This window comes from Rousettus aegyptiacus, unplaced genomic scaffold, assembly GCF_014176215.1.
Source record: "Rousettus aegyptiacus isolate mRouAeg1 unplaced genomic scaffold, mRouAeg1.p scaffold_m13_p_13, whole genome shotgun sequence".
NCBI lineage: Eukaryota > Metazoa > Chordata > Mammalia > Chiroptera > Pteropodidae > Rousettus > Rousettus aegyptiacus.
The window spans coordinates 34,400,007-34,415,228 of record NW_023416288.1 but is presented as its reverse complement, the minus strand read 5'-3'; the positions used below and the strand labels follow the sequence as shown (position 1 = coordinate 34,415,228).

At 37.0% G+C, this 15,222-nt stretch overlaps 1 protein-coding gene across 4 annotated transcripts; it reads right to left on the bottom strand.

The window, feature by feature from the left end:
- Positions 1-4,017: 4,017 nt before the first annotated feature.
- On the bottom strand, positions 4,018-15,073 carry CBX3 (chromobox 3). Of its 4 annotated transcripts, none has more exons than XM_016135922.2 (7): positions 14,966-15,073; positions 13,565-13,616; positions 10,532-10,674; positions 8,335-8,497; positions 7,263-7,355; positions 5,714-5,808; positions 4,018-5,352 (listed from the first exon to the last, which is right to left on the bottom strand). In XM_016135922.2, exons 2-7 carry the CDS (start codon positions 13,586-13,588, stop codon positions 5,226-5,228), a joined length of 645 nt encoding a protein of 214 aa, XP_015991408.2. In that variant the 5' UTR covers positions 13,589-13,616; positions 14,966-15,073; the 3' UTR covers positions 4,018-5,225. The 4 variants fall into 4 exon arrangements, with proteins under 4 accessions (XP_015991408.2, XP_015991407.2, XP_015991409.2 ...); XM_016135921.2 differs by lacking the exon at positions 14,966-15,073 and adding an exon at positions 14,691-14,822; XM_016135923.2 differs by lacking the exon at positions 14,966-15,073 and adding an exon at positions 14,570-14,588.
- Positions 15,074-15,222: the final 149 nt, after the last annotated feature.

Genomic DNA, 15,222 nt, shown 5'->3' with positions numbered 1-15,222 from the left:
GAACCCTCGGGGTCAAACTCCGGAGCCAGTGCCCTGAACCACTGTTATCCTGCCTCTAGAATAGTGAATAATTTCCCTTAGCAAAGCAAGTTTGAGTTGGGGATCTCTGACTTTCAGTCAAATTACGTAATATGTGTCGTAGGAGTACTAAGTACAGTTGACCTTTGAATGACACACCCACTACTGCAGTCAAAAATAATCATGTGATTTTGATCCCCAAAACTTGTTTCTTAGTGTCCACAGGGGATTAGTTCAAGGGCTCCCGAGGGTACAAATCAAGTCCCCTATATAAAATAGTGTTGATCAATGCATATAGCTGGCCCTCCGCATCTGTGGACCCCCAACTACAGACCAAAAACAGTACAAGTATTTATTGGGGGGAAAAATGGCATATAATTGGACCTGCGTGCAGTTCAAACTGAGATGCGCGGGGGTCAACTGTAATACACCAATCAGAGGAATGCTTAAATATCTCCAAAACCTTTAATAACTTCAACCTCATACTTGTTTCCCTTCCCTTTCTCACTAAATGACATTTTTACTTATCCACGATGAAATAAAAACTTGGAGTCATTCTGGATCCTTCTTTCTAACCTATACATCTTCTCATTTTATATCCCAAATCACTTCATTCTACAAACACGTATTGGGCAGCTATTATAGACAAAACCTTGTCTTCGAACCTGTCCTCTTTTTTCCCACAGCTCATGTCCTAGTTCATGCAAATGGACTTGACTTTCTTTAACCTTTTTATGCCCCGGTTTCCTCGTCTGTAAAATGGGGTCAATCATATACATCCTAGAGGACTATTTTGAGGATTAAATAAGATAAAGTATGAAAAACACTTAGTAGTTAACGATTGTTAGGTATTTCTTCTAGGAACTGACAAATTCTTATGTGTGCTCATGGAGATTTTCATTACATCAGCTTTTATAGCAAAAATGAGCTGTAATGGAAAAAATAAAGACTCCAAATGAATAGAATTTCATAATTTTGTACTTCTCCAGGTGATTTATATGATTGCCTGCAGAAATCTTTCAATGTAAATTCTTAGCACACATACATACACAAAATCCCACCAAAAACCCAACAACCCTCAATTCCCACCCTTAATTATTCTCCTAATCGGTATGTTAATTATCGTCATAGATCAGAAAAGTGCAGCATTTGAAGAGGGATCAAGCTACAAAGTGTTAAACAAGATAGATTGGCCCGTACTATGACTCTCTTGATTTTACCAAATCAATTATTGGAGCTTTAAGATGTTAAAATCGCTCCTGTTGTTCAGTGAATATTCAAAGGTTCAAATTTCATTTATTCAACAAAAGATAAAAAGGTCCAAGTATTATATAGATTATGTACAAATACACATATTATTCATATTTCACTTGACATTAGATTCTTATCTCTTGCTTGATACCCAATTTTCACATTGGTTTAATAAAACAATGTATATTGTAAACATAAAATGTAGGACAGCCATTCAGCATTACCGATTAAAACACATACACACAGAAATTTTAAAGTAAATTAAGTACTATTCATTAGCTTTCTAGGGGAATATAGCTAACATATATGAGCCTGGCTAGGAGCTTGGTAGGGTTAAAAAAAGAAAAACCAATCCGAGCTGTTTTTTGTGTGACAGAATAAGAAAATTAAAATTTAAAGATCAAGCTCAAACTCAGGATTTCCTCGCATTTTCCTTTCCAACATATATCTTCATTGCCTACTTAAGGTTTGGGAACTTGAAAGGATGGGAGACAATACTTTTAAATGTCTTAATAGTTACCCTGAAGGACTACTTCCCCTTACTGATTTTCATACCTCTCTATTTGTCCACAGTATTTACTACACAAACACCCTGTGAAGTATCAGGTCCTGTCTGAATTATCAAGAACTGGATTTCTGGTTTACAAACAAGGGACATTAGTTTTCAATGACCAAACAAAAGCATTGGGGTGGGGCTGGTATTGAGGGATTACAATATTAAGACTTCAAGTTTTTAAAGTAGCTTATTGATAATAAACTCCAGGTCACTGTCTTCTTCTGTTCTTAACAGTATTAAACCCAGGGATCTTGCCAAACCAATAATTATCCAGGTATTTGAACAGGTTCCAGGCCCTTTATGAAAAAAAACCATCAGTTTTATCTGCTGGCCAACTTTTTTTGTAGTGGCGTATGATTATTTTCTTTGTTCCGTAGGATTAAGGAAATTTTGCTACCAACACATCTGTTTCACAGTGATACTGACGTCCACATTGGGAAACAAAAATCAGAAAACCTTTAGAACAGCCAACAAAATCTTAAAGACCTGACTGTAAAAATGACTCAATGAAAATTAAAACAACAACAAAAAATCCACATAACCTCAAGATGGAAAAGGTATTTTTAAACAAGACAGGAAGACTGACGAGTTGACTACGCTGAGAAAAATTTTAGTGAGGCTGGGGGCAGGGGTGGGGGGAAGGTACAAAGCATGTCAAAATAGAGTGGAGAAAATATTTGCAAGACAATTCCTGGCTGTCGGCAGGGTGTCTGAGAATTCAACTTCATTGTGTCACTATCTTCCTGGGGTTAGAATCAGCTTCCACAGGTAAAGGGCTTAGTTCCGCAGGACCCCAAGACTGCTCTCCGTTCCAGATGCCAGTCGTCACCCTGGGTCGTTACCTGTGCTTCCAACTGATTTATCACCAACCAGATGTTCCAGCGACACCCCCGCACCCAACTCAGGCTGTCAATGACAGGTCCAGGCTGTTCCCTGGACCCTACGACCCCCTCCTTGGGTTCAATTCATTTACTACAACGGCTCATAGAACTCACGAAAACTTGTTTTACTCACTAGATTATCAATTAGAAAAGAACGTTCAGGGATATGAATCAACAGGCAGGTGAAGAGAGCGAGATACTGAAGCAAGGAGCTTCTGTCCCTGCGGAGTTTGTGCACATGCACGTGTTCTGGTCTCCCTACGTGGAAACTTTCTGAAAAACGGCTTTTTTTTTTTTTACAGCAATTAATTTATAGATAAAATGTGGTAATTAACCTGAAAGAATGCTCAACAAAAAATATCTGATGTGCGTATTAAAACAAGATGCCATTGAATTGGCTAAAAATAGATCGGTGTTATCAATCTGTGGAATAAGTGAGGATATGGGGTAATGGCTTCTGATGGAAAGGGTAAATCAGTGCAAATTTGGCTTCACTAATTTCTGGGAATCCGTATTTACTTAAGCATCGCTATACATTATGTGTAAGAATAAAAATGTTGACTATATTATACTTACAACCTAAGCGCTCATACCCAGCAACTGCTTAAGTTTGGGAACCTCCATAAAACAGCCCCTATTTGAAGCAATAAAATGCATGTTGCCTACTAAATACAAAGCACTGTTCTAACTGCCTCACACATATACACTTCATCCTGACTTTAGCCCAGTGAGGCTGATTTTGGACTTCTGACCTTCAGAACTGTTAGGGTAATAATTTTGTACTGTTTTAAGCAATTCAATTTGTGGCAATTTTTCACATCGCCAGTAAGAAACTAATACAACACAATACAAGATAATAAAATTGTTTCCAGAAATGCCCTAACGTTTAAGGTAGGGGCATTAATTTCTGATATGAATAGGTCTGTTATCATCTAAAAACCCATTGTTGAGCAGTGCTAAGTCTATAAAGAGAAAATAAACAGCATAGATACGGCTTCCTTTTTTAAAATGAGGTATAACTGATATATAAACATTGTTTTCAAGTACACAATATAACAACGTACATATTATGAAATGATTTCCCTTTCTCTGTGTAGATTTTGGAAATTAGTAGAAATATGTCTAGCACAACAGGATCAGTCCTATCAGAGTACGTTTTTTCAGATGGCACTTTTAAAAAGTAGATTTTAAGTAACAAAATACTACTTTAATGAAGCAAATGCCTCACAAGGAAATATTTTTGTGTAAATGTGTGTGGGTATTTACACTCTTACTATAAAGACAATCAGATAAAGAAAAAGTCTGATCACATAAAGGAATATAAAACTATTTATTGACCACTGTTTACCAGTATTTACAATAAAGTAAACAATATACAGCTGGATAATATTCTCATTACTACAAAGTTATTGTTTTTTCCTGGCTTCTGCTGAACCAGTAACCCAAATACTGAGATCGAGCTTATATGTAAGGAATGAGCTGGGATAAAGAAAAACATGCAAGTCAAGAGTTTAGATTACAAAAGTTTGTTCACCCATTTATTCCAGCAGGTCCTAAACTGCCAAGTCTCTAACCATCTCTACCCTTCGTTCCATGAATGAAGTCTTACACACATTCCATGAATCCTGACCTTTCAGTCAATATAGTACAAAGATTTCAATATTTTGTAAAGGAATAGTTCACTAGGAGGAACCTTTAATTAAGTCGTATTTGCCTAATTAAAACACACCAGAATTTGCCTAGTTTTATTATTTAAGTGGGAGGTTGTTGGTAGTAACAAGATTTCCCTTTAAAAAGGGGGTTTTGCAAACTAAATTTGAATTTATATGATTGTAGATAAGGATAGGGAGTCTGATAGGGCTGCTTTTAAATTGTTCAATTTTAACTGCTTAACATATTTAAATTGCCCAATTAATTACAAATTATCTCTTTAATTTCAAAGGTTAAAGCTTGGGGGAAATGTCAATTTAAACTGAAGTGATTTGTTTCTCAGGTTGCTGAAAATGATGACATCCCAGAAAAGTGGACTTAATCCATGGTTGTGAAATGCTGTTTTTGTTTTGGTAAATGTTTAAAAAAAAAAAAAAAAAAAAAGAAGAAAGAAAACCATTTACATATGTTTTGTTTGTATACACACCAAAAAATCCCCAAATAAAATAAAACCCACGATGATCCCCTGTAGGCATACATGAGTTAAACTCAAATTCTGACTGAGTGATGGCAACGGAAATTTCCCCTGACATTTAGAAAGACTTATCTAATGCAGAGGAAAAAGTATACCATGGTATCAAATATTCTTTTCTGATAAAGAAAGCAACTACAGAAAGCTTTTGTTCAAAGTAACCAGTGTTATAGATGCAAAACCACTCCCCAACAACTCCCCCAATACTACTTCAAAACAAACATGTCAAACGTGATTTTCATTAGAATGCAGTTATTTCTTCACACTAATAAATCAAAAAACCAAGACCCGGATTTTATATATATATATAAATATATATAAAAAGCAATGCAAACAATTATTGGGCTTCATCTTCAGGACAAGAATGCCAAGTTAGTCTCTCTTCATAAAAAGCAATTACAATTTGAGGACACTTCATATTTGCCTCTTTTGCCAGCACCAAATCTGCCTCATCTGAATCTTTCCTGTTGTGAGGTAAAAGAAAAAAAATTCAGTTAACGGTCTTAACCCTTTTTGTCAATCGAGCACTGTTCATTTAAGAAATCATAATTTAACCAAAGGTTAGTTAAGTGCTTTAGGTTATTTATGTGCCACTTGTACTGGTAGTCCAATAAAAGTTCATTTTATAAAACAAGCCAGTTTGCCAGTCTTTGCTTTGAAACATCATTAGCGAAAGTAACTAGAATCATCCTTTCAGCAGATAATTATTCTCTATGATGGACACTATTTATAAAACGTTTTCTAGATAAAGCCTCACAAATTTTTAAAAAACATGCCCATCAATTCATACTTTACAACATCAACAGCCATTGCCCATACACTTACCACTTCATGAGGAACATTAATTCTCCACTGCTGTCTGTGGCACCAATTATTCGTTCAGGATCAAGACCTCTGGCAAAGCCTCTCGGTTTGTCAGCCTGTTGAAAGGTTAAATGATTACTACATGAACATTTCCATTCATTTTTCCAAACAGCAAAGGAATAATATTAAATTCCAATTTTTCTTTGTACCTAGCTTTTAAATAAAAACCTTCTAATAGTGAAACAGAAACGACTAAAGCAGGGCCCATATTTAATACTAAAACACATCTTAATTTCCATTAACCTTAAATGCAGAAAAAAAACAAACCTGGATATCTAAAAGTATTCTGAATCATAAGAGACAAATGAATCCCTTTATTTCTGGTAACTGTAATCAATTAATAATTATAAATCTTTGAAAACTAACATTTTGGATTACTTCCAGGAATTAGTCTAAATCACAAATTTAAAGCACATACAAAAATACAAACCATAAAATAGTAAAAACTTTAAAACTCAGACTAATCAGTATTATAATCAATTTGAATTACAGAAAACCTTATAAAATACTTAGTATAAACCAGTGATTCTCAAAGTATGATCTGAGGACTCCCAGGAATCCCTGAGATCTTTTGAGAATGTCTATTATCTGTAAGATTCCCTCTTTTCACGTATGTGACTTTAAATTACCTTCATATACTTCCACCAAACATAACACAACAAATCAAATACAAGGTGTCTTCTATTAAGCCCAGACACTGGAAAGATCTGCAAAAATGTAAAATGCCACTCTTCATGCTTTATTTTTCATGAAAAGTTATGAATAAAACAGGTTTTATCATTCTTAGCTGAATACACATCTTAGAAATTTTTATTTTAACTCCTACTACAGTTATTGATAGGTATAACCCATATAAACAAAAGTTCTTTGTTACCTTCAATAATGTTCTGGAGACTAAAAAAGTTTAAGTACTGGTTAGATCAGCAAATCCTTTCTCCCTACTGCCTTGTACATCAACATCCAAGGATCTGGAGTCAGATTACCTGGAGTGGTTAGAATGTTGGTTCTAATCTTTACTAACTGTGTGGCTCTGGGCAAGTTAACCTCTTTTTGGTTCAGATTATCTATAAAATAGGAATAATTATACTATCTCTCAGACATTTCACAGTATCTGAAATGCAAATTAAGTTATTATTTAGAACCCAATAACTAGTTATTGCTTCAGTTGAGCATGTGGCTGACTTTTTAAATTATGTACAGCAGACCCCCCTTATTTGCAGAGTATACATTCCAAGAACCCCACAGTGAATGCCTAAAATTGCAGATAGCACTAAACCCTAAATTTTTTTCCTATACATACATACATACATACCTATAATAAAGTTTAATTTATAAATTAGGCACAGTAAGAGATTAACTAATTATAGATTACAACGATGTAAGTTACGTGAATGTGGTCTCTCTCAAAATATCTTCTTGTGATGATGTGAGATAAGATGCCTATGTGATGAGATGAAAGATGTAGGCATTGTGATGTAGCATTAGGCTACTATTGACCTGATGATGATACCTTAGAAGGATGATTATCTGCTTCAGGTGATCCTGGATCATTGAGCCATAATGATGTCCACGGTTGGATGTCAGGAACAGACAATGTCGAAGGCTGGGGAAATTTAGTATTTTTGGACCTCAGTTGACCACAGGTAACTGAAACCATGGATATGAGGGGACTACTGTATACTGATTCTTAACATTTTTCCTTTGGCTGCTAAAGCATCCAGAACCAAATTTGTAGCCAACCTCTGTTTCTCATCTGCCAAATGGGGATAATACTTATAATCTTAACAGAGATGTCATGAAGATTTAATGGACTGTCTGTAAAAGTATTTACCATCTAGTTCAAATGATCAAATTTTAAATTCAAAGGCATTATTAATCAATATCTCTATTGTATGTTTATTCCCCAAGCCTAGATACTACTTCAGGACAAAGATCCTTTCCCAAATTGCCATGCTAGGCCAGTAGGTAGGTCAAGTATAATCTGTTTTGAAGTTGACAGTGGAAGCAAGGAGTTATGAGATTTGCCCAAAGCCAAAGAGACACCAGTGAAGCCAAGACCAGATCAAAATACACATGTAGTGAATAAATCAACTGACTCAATTCACACTGATAAAACATAAAAACAATGAATTATCAAAGATTATATACTTCAAAATCAACATATTGTTTAATACTTTGATGATATAAATATCACATGCCAAAGTACTTTCTGGTGGTCAATGCCACTAACTGTCTACAATCAGGATGTGCTATATGAATTGTTTTTGCTGTACTGCAAGGGATTTCTATGATGTAATGATAGTTTTCTTTGTACTTTGGACTACTAGTCTTAGATCACAGAAAATTGTGTGATTGGAGACGATATCCATGAATCTACCCAAAATAACACTAGCACACCTCTTTCAGTGGTATAAGCACTTAATTGTACATTTATAAAACATAAGCTAAAACCATGCCTATCCTTTTTGTCTCAAATATCAAGCATTTAGAAAAGACTTTTGAAGTATCCTAAAAACATTTTAAAAATCAAGCAATCAACCTTTTACAAAAAGTCAGTTTAGTGGTCAATGTTTTATACTTACAGCATCTCTTTTCTTCTTTGATTTGCTATCATCAGACTCACTGTCGGATAAAGATTTTCTTTTTGTACCATCTTTTTCTTTACCGGCTTTTTGAGAATTTAGAAATGCTTCAATTAACTCTGGACAATCTAAATTTTCTTCAGGTTCCCAAGTATTGTCGGCACTGTGTTCAGTTAAAAAAAAGGTTCATTGTATTAAGCATGATTCATCACCATAGCTCAGATCTATTTAATATCTGAAAAAGTCCTCTGTACTACAGATGGTAACCATTTCCTCGTTATCCCTCATATTCTTTTGAGACGACCTGATCATACTTCCCTTTGTGTCTTCTTTCACAGCCCCTACCCTACCTAAGGAGGCAATCTGCTATATCAACTCTAAGTTAACTGAATCTGAGTCTAGCAGAATTAGAGTTAATATTTTTCCAAGTTATAAAGAAAACACACTTCAGAATTTCCCTGAAATGGCTTTTTTAAAATGCGGATTCCCATCCCCAAATTATGTTACTAGGGAAATTGGAATATGCCTGTGTTTGGAGCCTCTAATACTGTTTTGAGGCATTTTCAAACATGTGACATTACTTTCAGATTCTGCTCAGTGCTCAACTTGGGAAAAATGATATAAAACTGATGCTGGCAACCTAAAAGTTGAATCCCACCTTTTATAGTAAGAATATTTTTTACATTTTTAATTGGTCGAGAAAATTTCAAAATGAAAATTACAAAATTCCTATTTCAGGGCCCACAAAGTGTTATCAGAACATAGCCATGCTCATTTGTTAACATATTATCTATTGTTGCTTTATACTACATCTGTAGAGACCCATGAACCACAAAGCCTATTTATTTACTATATTGTCTTTAGGGAAAAAATTTGCCAAACTCTGATATAAGACTGAGATGACCATTCCCAGGTATTTTTCAGAAAGGCTGTAAAGAAAAGAAATATCAATTACCAAATGTGAAAGTAAGATCATCCTTCACTAGTGATAGGCAGGCTTACTAACTTTGTGTGCTCAGATCCAAACAGTCTTTACACAGATAAAATGACTCATCGTTTTAGAGGTGCTGAGAAAGCTGCTATTAAATCCTGGTTACAACTTGGTCTGTTGATATTCTGATATCCAAAATTGGCAAACCTATATTAAAGGGTGGAGGACAAAAGAGCTGAAGTGAAGCCTCCATCCTGTAGTGTTATTTTCATTAGAGTTTTCTATATTACCTAATACATTACGCTGAACATAGTGGGCTCTCTTAATCATACTAGTGGCCTTAAGTTTGGGGAAGAAAAAGGAGAAAAGTAGTTAAAGTCCTAAAGTTTTAATAGGCGGGACATAAAGACAGCTTTTACTGTCTCATGTGATAAAAAACCAACCAACTGGCAACAGTGAAAATCAACTGAATACCACATGAAGGTTAGCAACTCTTTGGCAAACTGGTTAAATCTAACTGAGTGGTGAGGGAATTAGTAGGCAACAGATATTTGAAGCCTGATTATTTGACTGTCATACTCTCCATCCCCACCATGCTCAGGAATTTTTGTCGATCCCTCCCTATCCATTTTCAATAGTTGCCGTCTGTGGAGCTTTGCTGTTTTTGTGGTGCAAGGCAGAAGAATCTCAGCAGATTAGTACATTATAAACATAAGTGTATTTTTTGCACATAAGTTATTCACAAGACGATGTTATAGAATGGTTATGAGAACAATTAATAACAAGGAACAAGAGGAACCAAAGAGCATAAAAAAAGCCCAGACTCTACCTCTTAGATATCAAGATTTAGTAAGTTTAGTATAAGACCAGATCATAATGAGCACTCCTGTGTTATAGAGCTTCCATATCTTTTAGTGCCTTCTGTATGTAGGGAAACAATGCAGATTAAATATTCTAATTAGAGCAATATCTAACTATATTAAAATGTATTACCCAATAAATTCCACTAATTCTATAAATTTGACTCTCCAAAGTAATCAACTAGTCTGAACTCTGCTTGGTTGCAACTATAGGCTAAAGACTGGTTCTTTTCAAAAAAATCTCAAACAAGCCACCTTAGATTAAAGATATCTTTAAATTTAAAGAAACCTATGAGAAACCCGAAAAAAAGACTTTAAGCTAAAAACAATTTTAAATGCCACATAAATGCAATTAAATGCCACATAATGCAATTAAATACATAAAAAAAGAATTGAGGTTTCTTACTCTGTGAACCCCTTCCACTTCAGGAAATATTCCACCTTCCCATTCACGACGCGTCGGTCTAGTACTTTTTCCACCACAAATTCTTCAGGCTCTGCCTCTTCAACTTTTTTACTTTTTCCATTTTGTTTCTTTCCCATTTTTTGCTAAAAACAAAAACGGAATTAAACATCTTTTCTATTTTACTTTTGAGTACACTTAAAATACTAAATTGCTTATGTTATTGCTGCATTAGACATCTAAATTTTTACTTTTTTTTATCCCAGAGTAGACACCTCCTGAAAAAATAAAAGTCAACAATAAAATAAAGGAAAGCTTAATTCTGTTGGTTTAGCTTAAACCCACCACCCATCACTGAAATATGATCAAAAAACATTATGTAAAAAATACTGTTGTCTTATTTGTATGCTGTCTATACCACCAATTTTTTTAGATTTTTAAATTCATTTTAATGACAACACAGCCACAACTAGAAGGTATTAAGAGAATGATACAGAAGAGAGTAAGTAGCAGTGACAGGTCTTACTAATTGAACCAAAGACTCTATAGTATAGTATAGTATAGTATTAGTATAGTATAGTATAGTATAGTATAGTATAGTATAGTATAGTTAATACTATAGCCCCTAAACATAATACCTGCTTTGCTGATTCGAACACCAATGTTAGAAATCTCAATACAGAAAAAAGGTAACTGTTAAGAATAAAAACGAAAAGAGTTCAGAATCCTGTTATCAATAGCAGGATCAATGAAGGAAACCATGAATAGGGTAAAAAAAAAAAAAAAGACTATTTTCCTATAATCTCCATTGGTTAATATTACCGACCACTTGGGAACAACTCTATAATGCTGTCATTTCAAGAGGCCAAAATGCCGGATCATCTGAATTCTGTAAAAAAATTCTATCCTTTTGGTTTCTTAAGAGTCTAAACTGGTAGACGACAAAATTCACTTTGAACAAGTTTTAACTTAGTTTTTTTAATTGTAAAAAAGTATATTTGAGAAAAGCAGGAGACCAAGCTCAACCAGCTATTTTCTAATAACTCAGATTTGTTACAAGAGGGCTAAAACTCGAGGTTAAGTAAAAATCAAACTGGTCAATTAGAAGAGACTAAGGGCGGGAATCCCAAATGTTATGCTTATTTATCATTTCATCTTAAACCAGATACTATGAAAAAAAAAATCTTAATTGCATGGTCACCAAAGTCATCCCTAAAAAGAGCATACAAGCAGAAAAAGGTAACAGTAATGCCATAAGATTGCAAAAGGACAGTAAAACTATGTAATCATTAAAGGTATGTACATACATATACAAGAAATAAAAATCCTCTGGAATTTTTAAAAAATGCAGCAAATATCTGACTTTGGTGGACACCATCGCCAGGTCAGGCTTTACAATTTTCACCAGTTAAAATACTTGGCTACTGCAACCTGTCAGCCAGCTTTCTGCTTCTGTATAGTATAAGGAAGGTAAGAATAGCAGTGGGAAGAGTGAGAAATACTGGAGTGGACAAAAGCTTATTAGATACTGATCCTAAATAATAAACAAAAGTGCTATGTCCATGAAGGTAAGAGGTTAACAGAATAAAAAGGATGACAAAAATAAACACAAAATTAAAAGGATAAACACTAATAAAAAAGTATAAAAAATGAAGTATTTACTATAACAGCATTCATAAGCTAACTTCAAGTGCTATTTTATTCAAAGGAAAATTCACTTACTTTTGCATTTAAGTCATGGCACACATATGACACTAATTAAATCATTTTAAAATAAAAAGTTAGATTAAAATACTTGTGTACAAAAGCAATTAATTTCAATAGAAGAATCTATTTGCTTTTAGTGTATTTATCCTCAAAGCATTAGGCACAGATAGTTCTTTTCTCAGCCACTATTTGGACACAGGTGACTGTAAAGCCAATTCAATTATATACTTTGGTTTACTGATTCTGGAATCCAAGACAGCTCAATCCTGGAGGGGGCACAGAAGATGCTTTGTGCTTTTTCCATTGATGGCTTTGATGAGAATCATTTGTGCAACAGACTCACCAGAGAGGCTTTATATTTCAATGTTTCCCAGATGACTTCATTTAAATGTGCAATCTAATAAAGGCACAAATAAAAAAAACCCCAACTTGTTCTTTTTAGCATGAAATCCAAAGTAAGATTGTACAAAAACCAAGTGTTTCATTTAGACGTTACCACTCACCTTTATATGCTTGCAATTATCATTAATGTGATGTATTATTAAATACTGTGGGAATCATAACTTTGAATTTCGTGACTTTTATTTGAATCTTCCAGTGCTTTTTAAAAAACTTGTAACTTGACATGACTGAATATATGTATGTCTTTACATATTTGCAGAACTTTTAATGAAGCATAAGAATGCAAACTTTGAGTTTAATAAACTACTGGAGAGAAAAAAATTTAACTGCTCAGAAGTTCCAGATTATTTACTCTCTCTCCTTCCAGAACATACATGAAATTCTGTGTATTAAAAAAGTCCCGCAATGATTTAAATTTAAGGCCCTTCTATATTTTTAGAATGATTGTTGAAATGACAAAATAACCGTGATTTGAAAGATTCTATGACTTTTGCCCCAATGTAAGTGTATAAGGTATCTGTTCATTAAATTGGGCAATACTAAAAATAAACTTGATTTCTCTAGAATTCAGTAGTGATTCATGTAAATACTGCACCAATCAACTTGGATTTAATTGCTTTGTCTTTACTTATAACATTCTTCCATGTTATGTAAATTTGTGTATTTTTATTGCAAGATAAATACACTTGGTAACATTTATACTTGTGCTACTCTCCCAAGATTAAGCTCCTATAATTGAATTAACACACTATTAGGTCAAGTCAGTAAGTATTGCGATTGTCCCTAGTTCTCCTCATAACATTGAGGAGGGAGGGAATTGCAGAATATAAGTGGATATAAATTTCTCAACCACCGAGATGCAAAGTTATAATTTTTGGGAAAAATATGAGTTAGATCCTTACATATTTTAGGTTTTCATTAACTTACCAATGTGGTTTTATTGGAGGCCATTTTTTATTGCAGACTTGAAGAGCTATTACTAGAAAAATGCATGACAGTTAAAAAGAAGTTTGCATGATACAAAAAAGGCAGCTAAAAACGTTTAGTTTGGATTTCAATCCCCACCTATGTAACCCGTTATCAAACATGTATACAAATCCAGACAAGCAGAGTTGAGCGCCTATTTGTCATTACTGCTATATGCCTGAGAATACAGCAGTGTTTTAACCAAGTGGGTCTGGAAAACCTTACTGAGGACGTTGGTACCTGAGACAGCCTTACAGGGCAGAAAATAGACAATTTTTTTCCCAATTCGAATTCCATTTATACCGTATTCAGCGGTTCAAAATCAGAAAAGTAAACTGCAGTAAATTTCCCCTCTAGACCTCTTAAGTGTCTGGAATCGCTAGGTAATCCAACTTGGTTTATTCTTGAAAACCCTCCCTTTTCCCAGTCACTAGTTAAAAAACTAAAGGAAAAACACAGCAAGATGCTTGGTGCCACTTTCAAAAAGCAATCATCTCTTTTGCAGATCCATCTGCTCCCCCAATGCCCCAGGCTCCGCCCCCCCCCACCCGGGAGCTCAGGCCTCGTGGTCAGCTCCTCGCGGGGAGAAACAAAGGCCGCGGCGCGGGGGTTCAAGGGCACTGCGCCACGGGGCCCGCGCCTCCCCCGCCCGGCGGCGGCCACGTAACGGGGCGCCCGCCGCAGGCTCCGGACAGCGGGCCGCGCGCGCCACCAGGTCGCGCTGATGCGGGAGAACGCGCCTTCCCTGGAGGCCTCAGTCGCCGATCGAGCCCGGGAGGCGAGGGAGGGCCCCTTGCCTTGATCGGGCATGGGGGAGGGGAGGAAATGCGCTTTGTCTAGCAACAGGGCTGCTGTTGCCAAAGCTCTCTACCCGCTTGAGGACAGTCTCATCCGCCCAGCAAACTACAGGCTCCGGCCTAGCGCCAGGCCCGCGGAGGGGACTCCGCTCGCCTCTCCGATCCTTACCCCCAGCTCCCGCCTTTGGAGTCGGGTGGGGAAGGGTGGGAACGGGGAACTGGGGGGTTCTCTGCGGTGCACCTTAAGCACCACCTCCGAGTGATCACTAGAGAGAAAGAAAGACACCGACTTCACCGCCTCCGAGCTGCTCCGGGTCTTCCGTCTGCGGCGTCTCCGGCCCTGCGCGCCTTCAGCTCGAGCCACATCCGAAGGGGAGGGGGCCGGGGAGCTGCGCGCGGGGCCGCAGCCGCGGGAGGGGGGGTTGGCACCGCCCACGCCGGGCGGCCGTGAGAGGCGGGGCGGGCGGGCGCGCGCCCGGCGGGGGGGAGGGGCCCGGGGCGCGCTGTGCCCGCCGGGAGCCCGAGTCTGGACCCGGGGGGAGGGGGCGGCGACAATAGCACTTACTGTTCGCGGGGTGGCGCCCGGTGGTCCCCGGAGGGGAGGGAGAGGGAAGGAGGGGCGGCGAGGACGGCGACCAGTCTTCCCGCTGGAGGCGTTTCTGCTTTGCAGCAGCCGCGCTGGCGCCAAAATCGGACTCCGCCCACTTCCTCGCTTCTGGGGGTGGGTGCCTCCAAATGATGGCGGGGGGCGGGGAGCGTGTGCAGGGAAACTTTGCTGGGGAGGGATCGGGAAATAACGAGTTCCCCTTCAGGCCCATTCTC

Coding starts and splice junctions, on each gene's coding strand:
- CBX3 (XM_016135922.2), bottom strand. CDS start 13,588: ATGGCCTCCAATAAAACCACATTG. Junction 8,498..10,531: donor AAGTGGAAGGGGTTCACAGA/GTAAGAAACCTC, acceptor AACTGAACACAG/TGCCGACAATACTTGGGAAC. Junction 7,356..8,334: donor CAAAGAAGAAAAGAGATGCT/GTAAGTATAAAA, acceptor AAATTTCCCCAG/CCTTCGACATTGTCTGTTCC.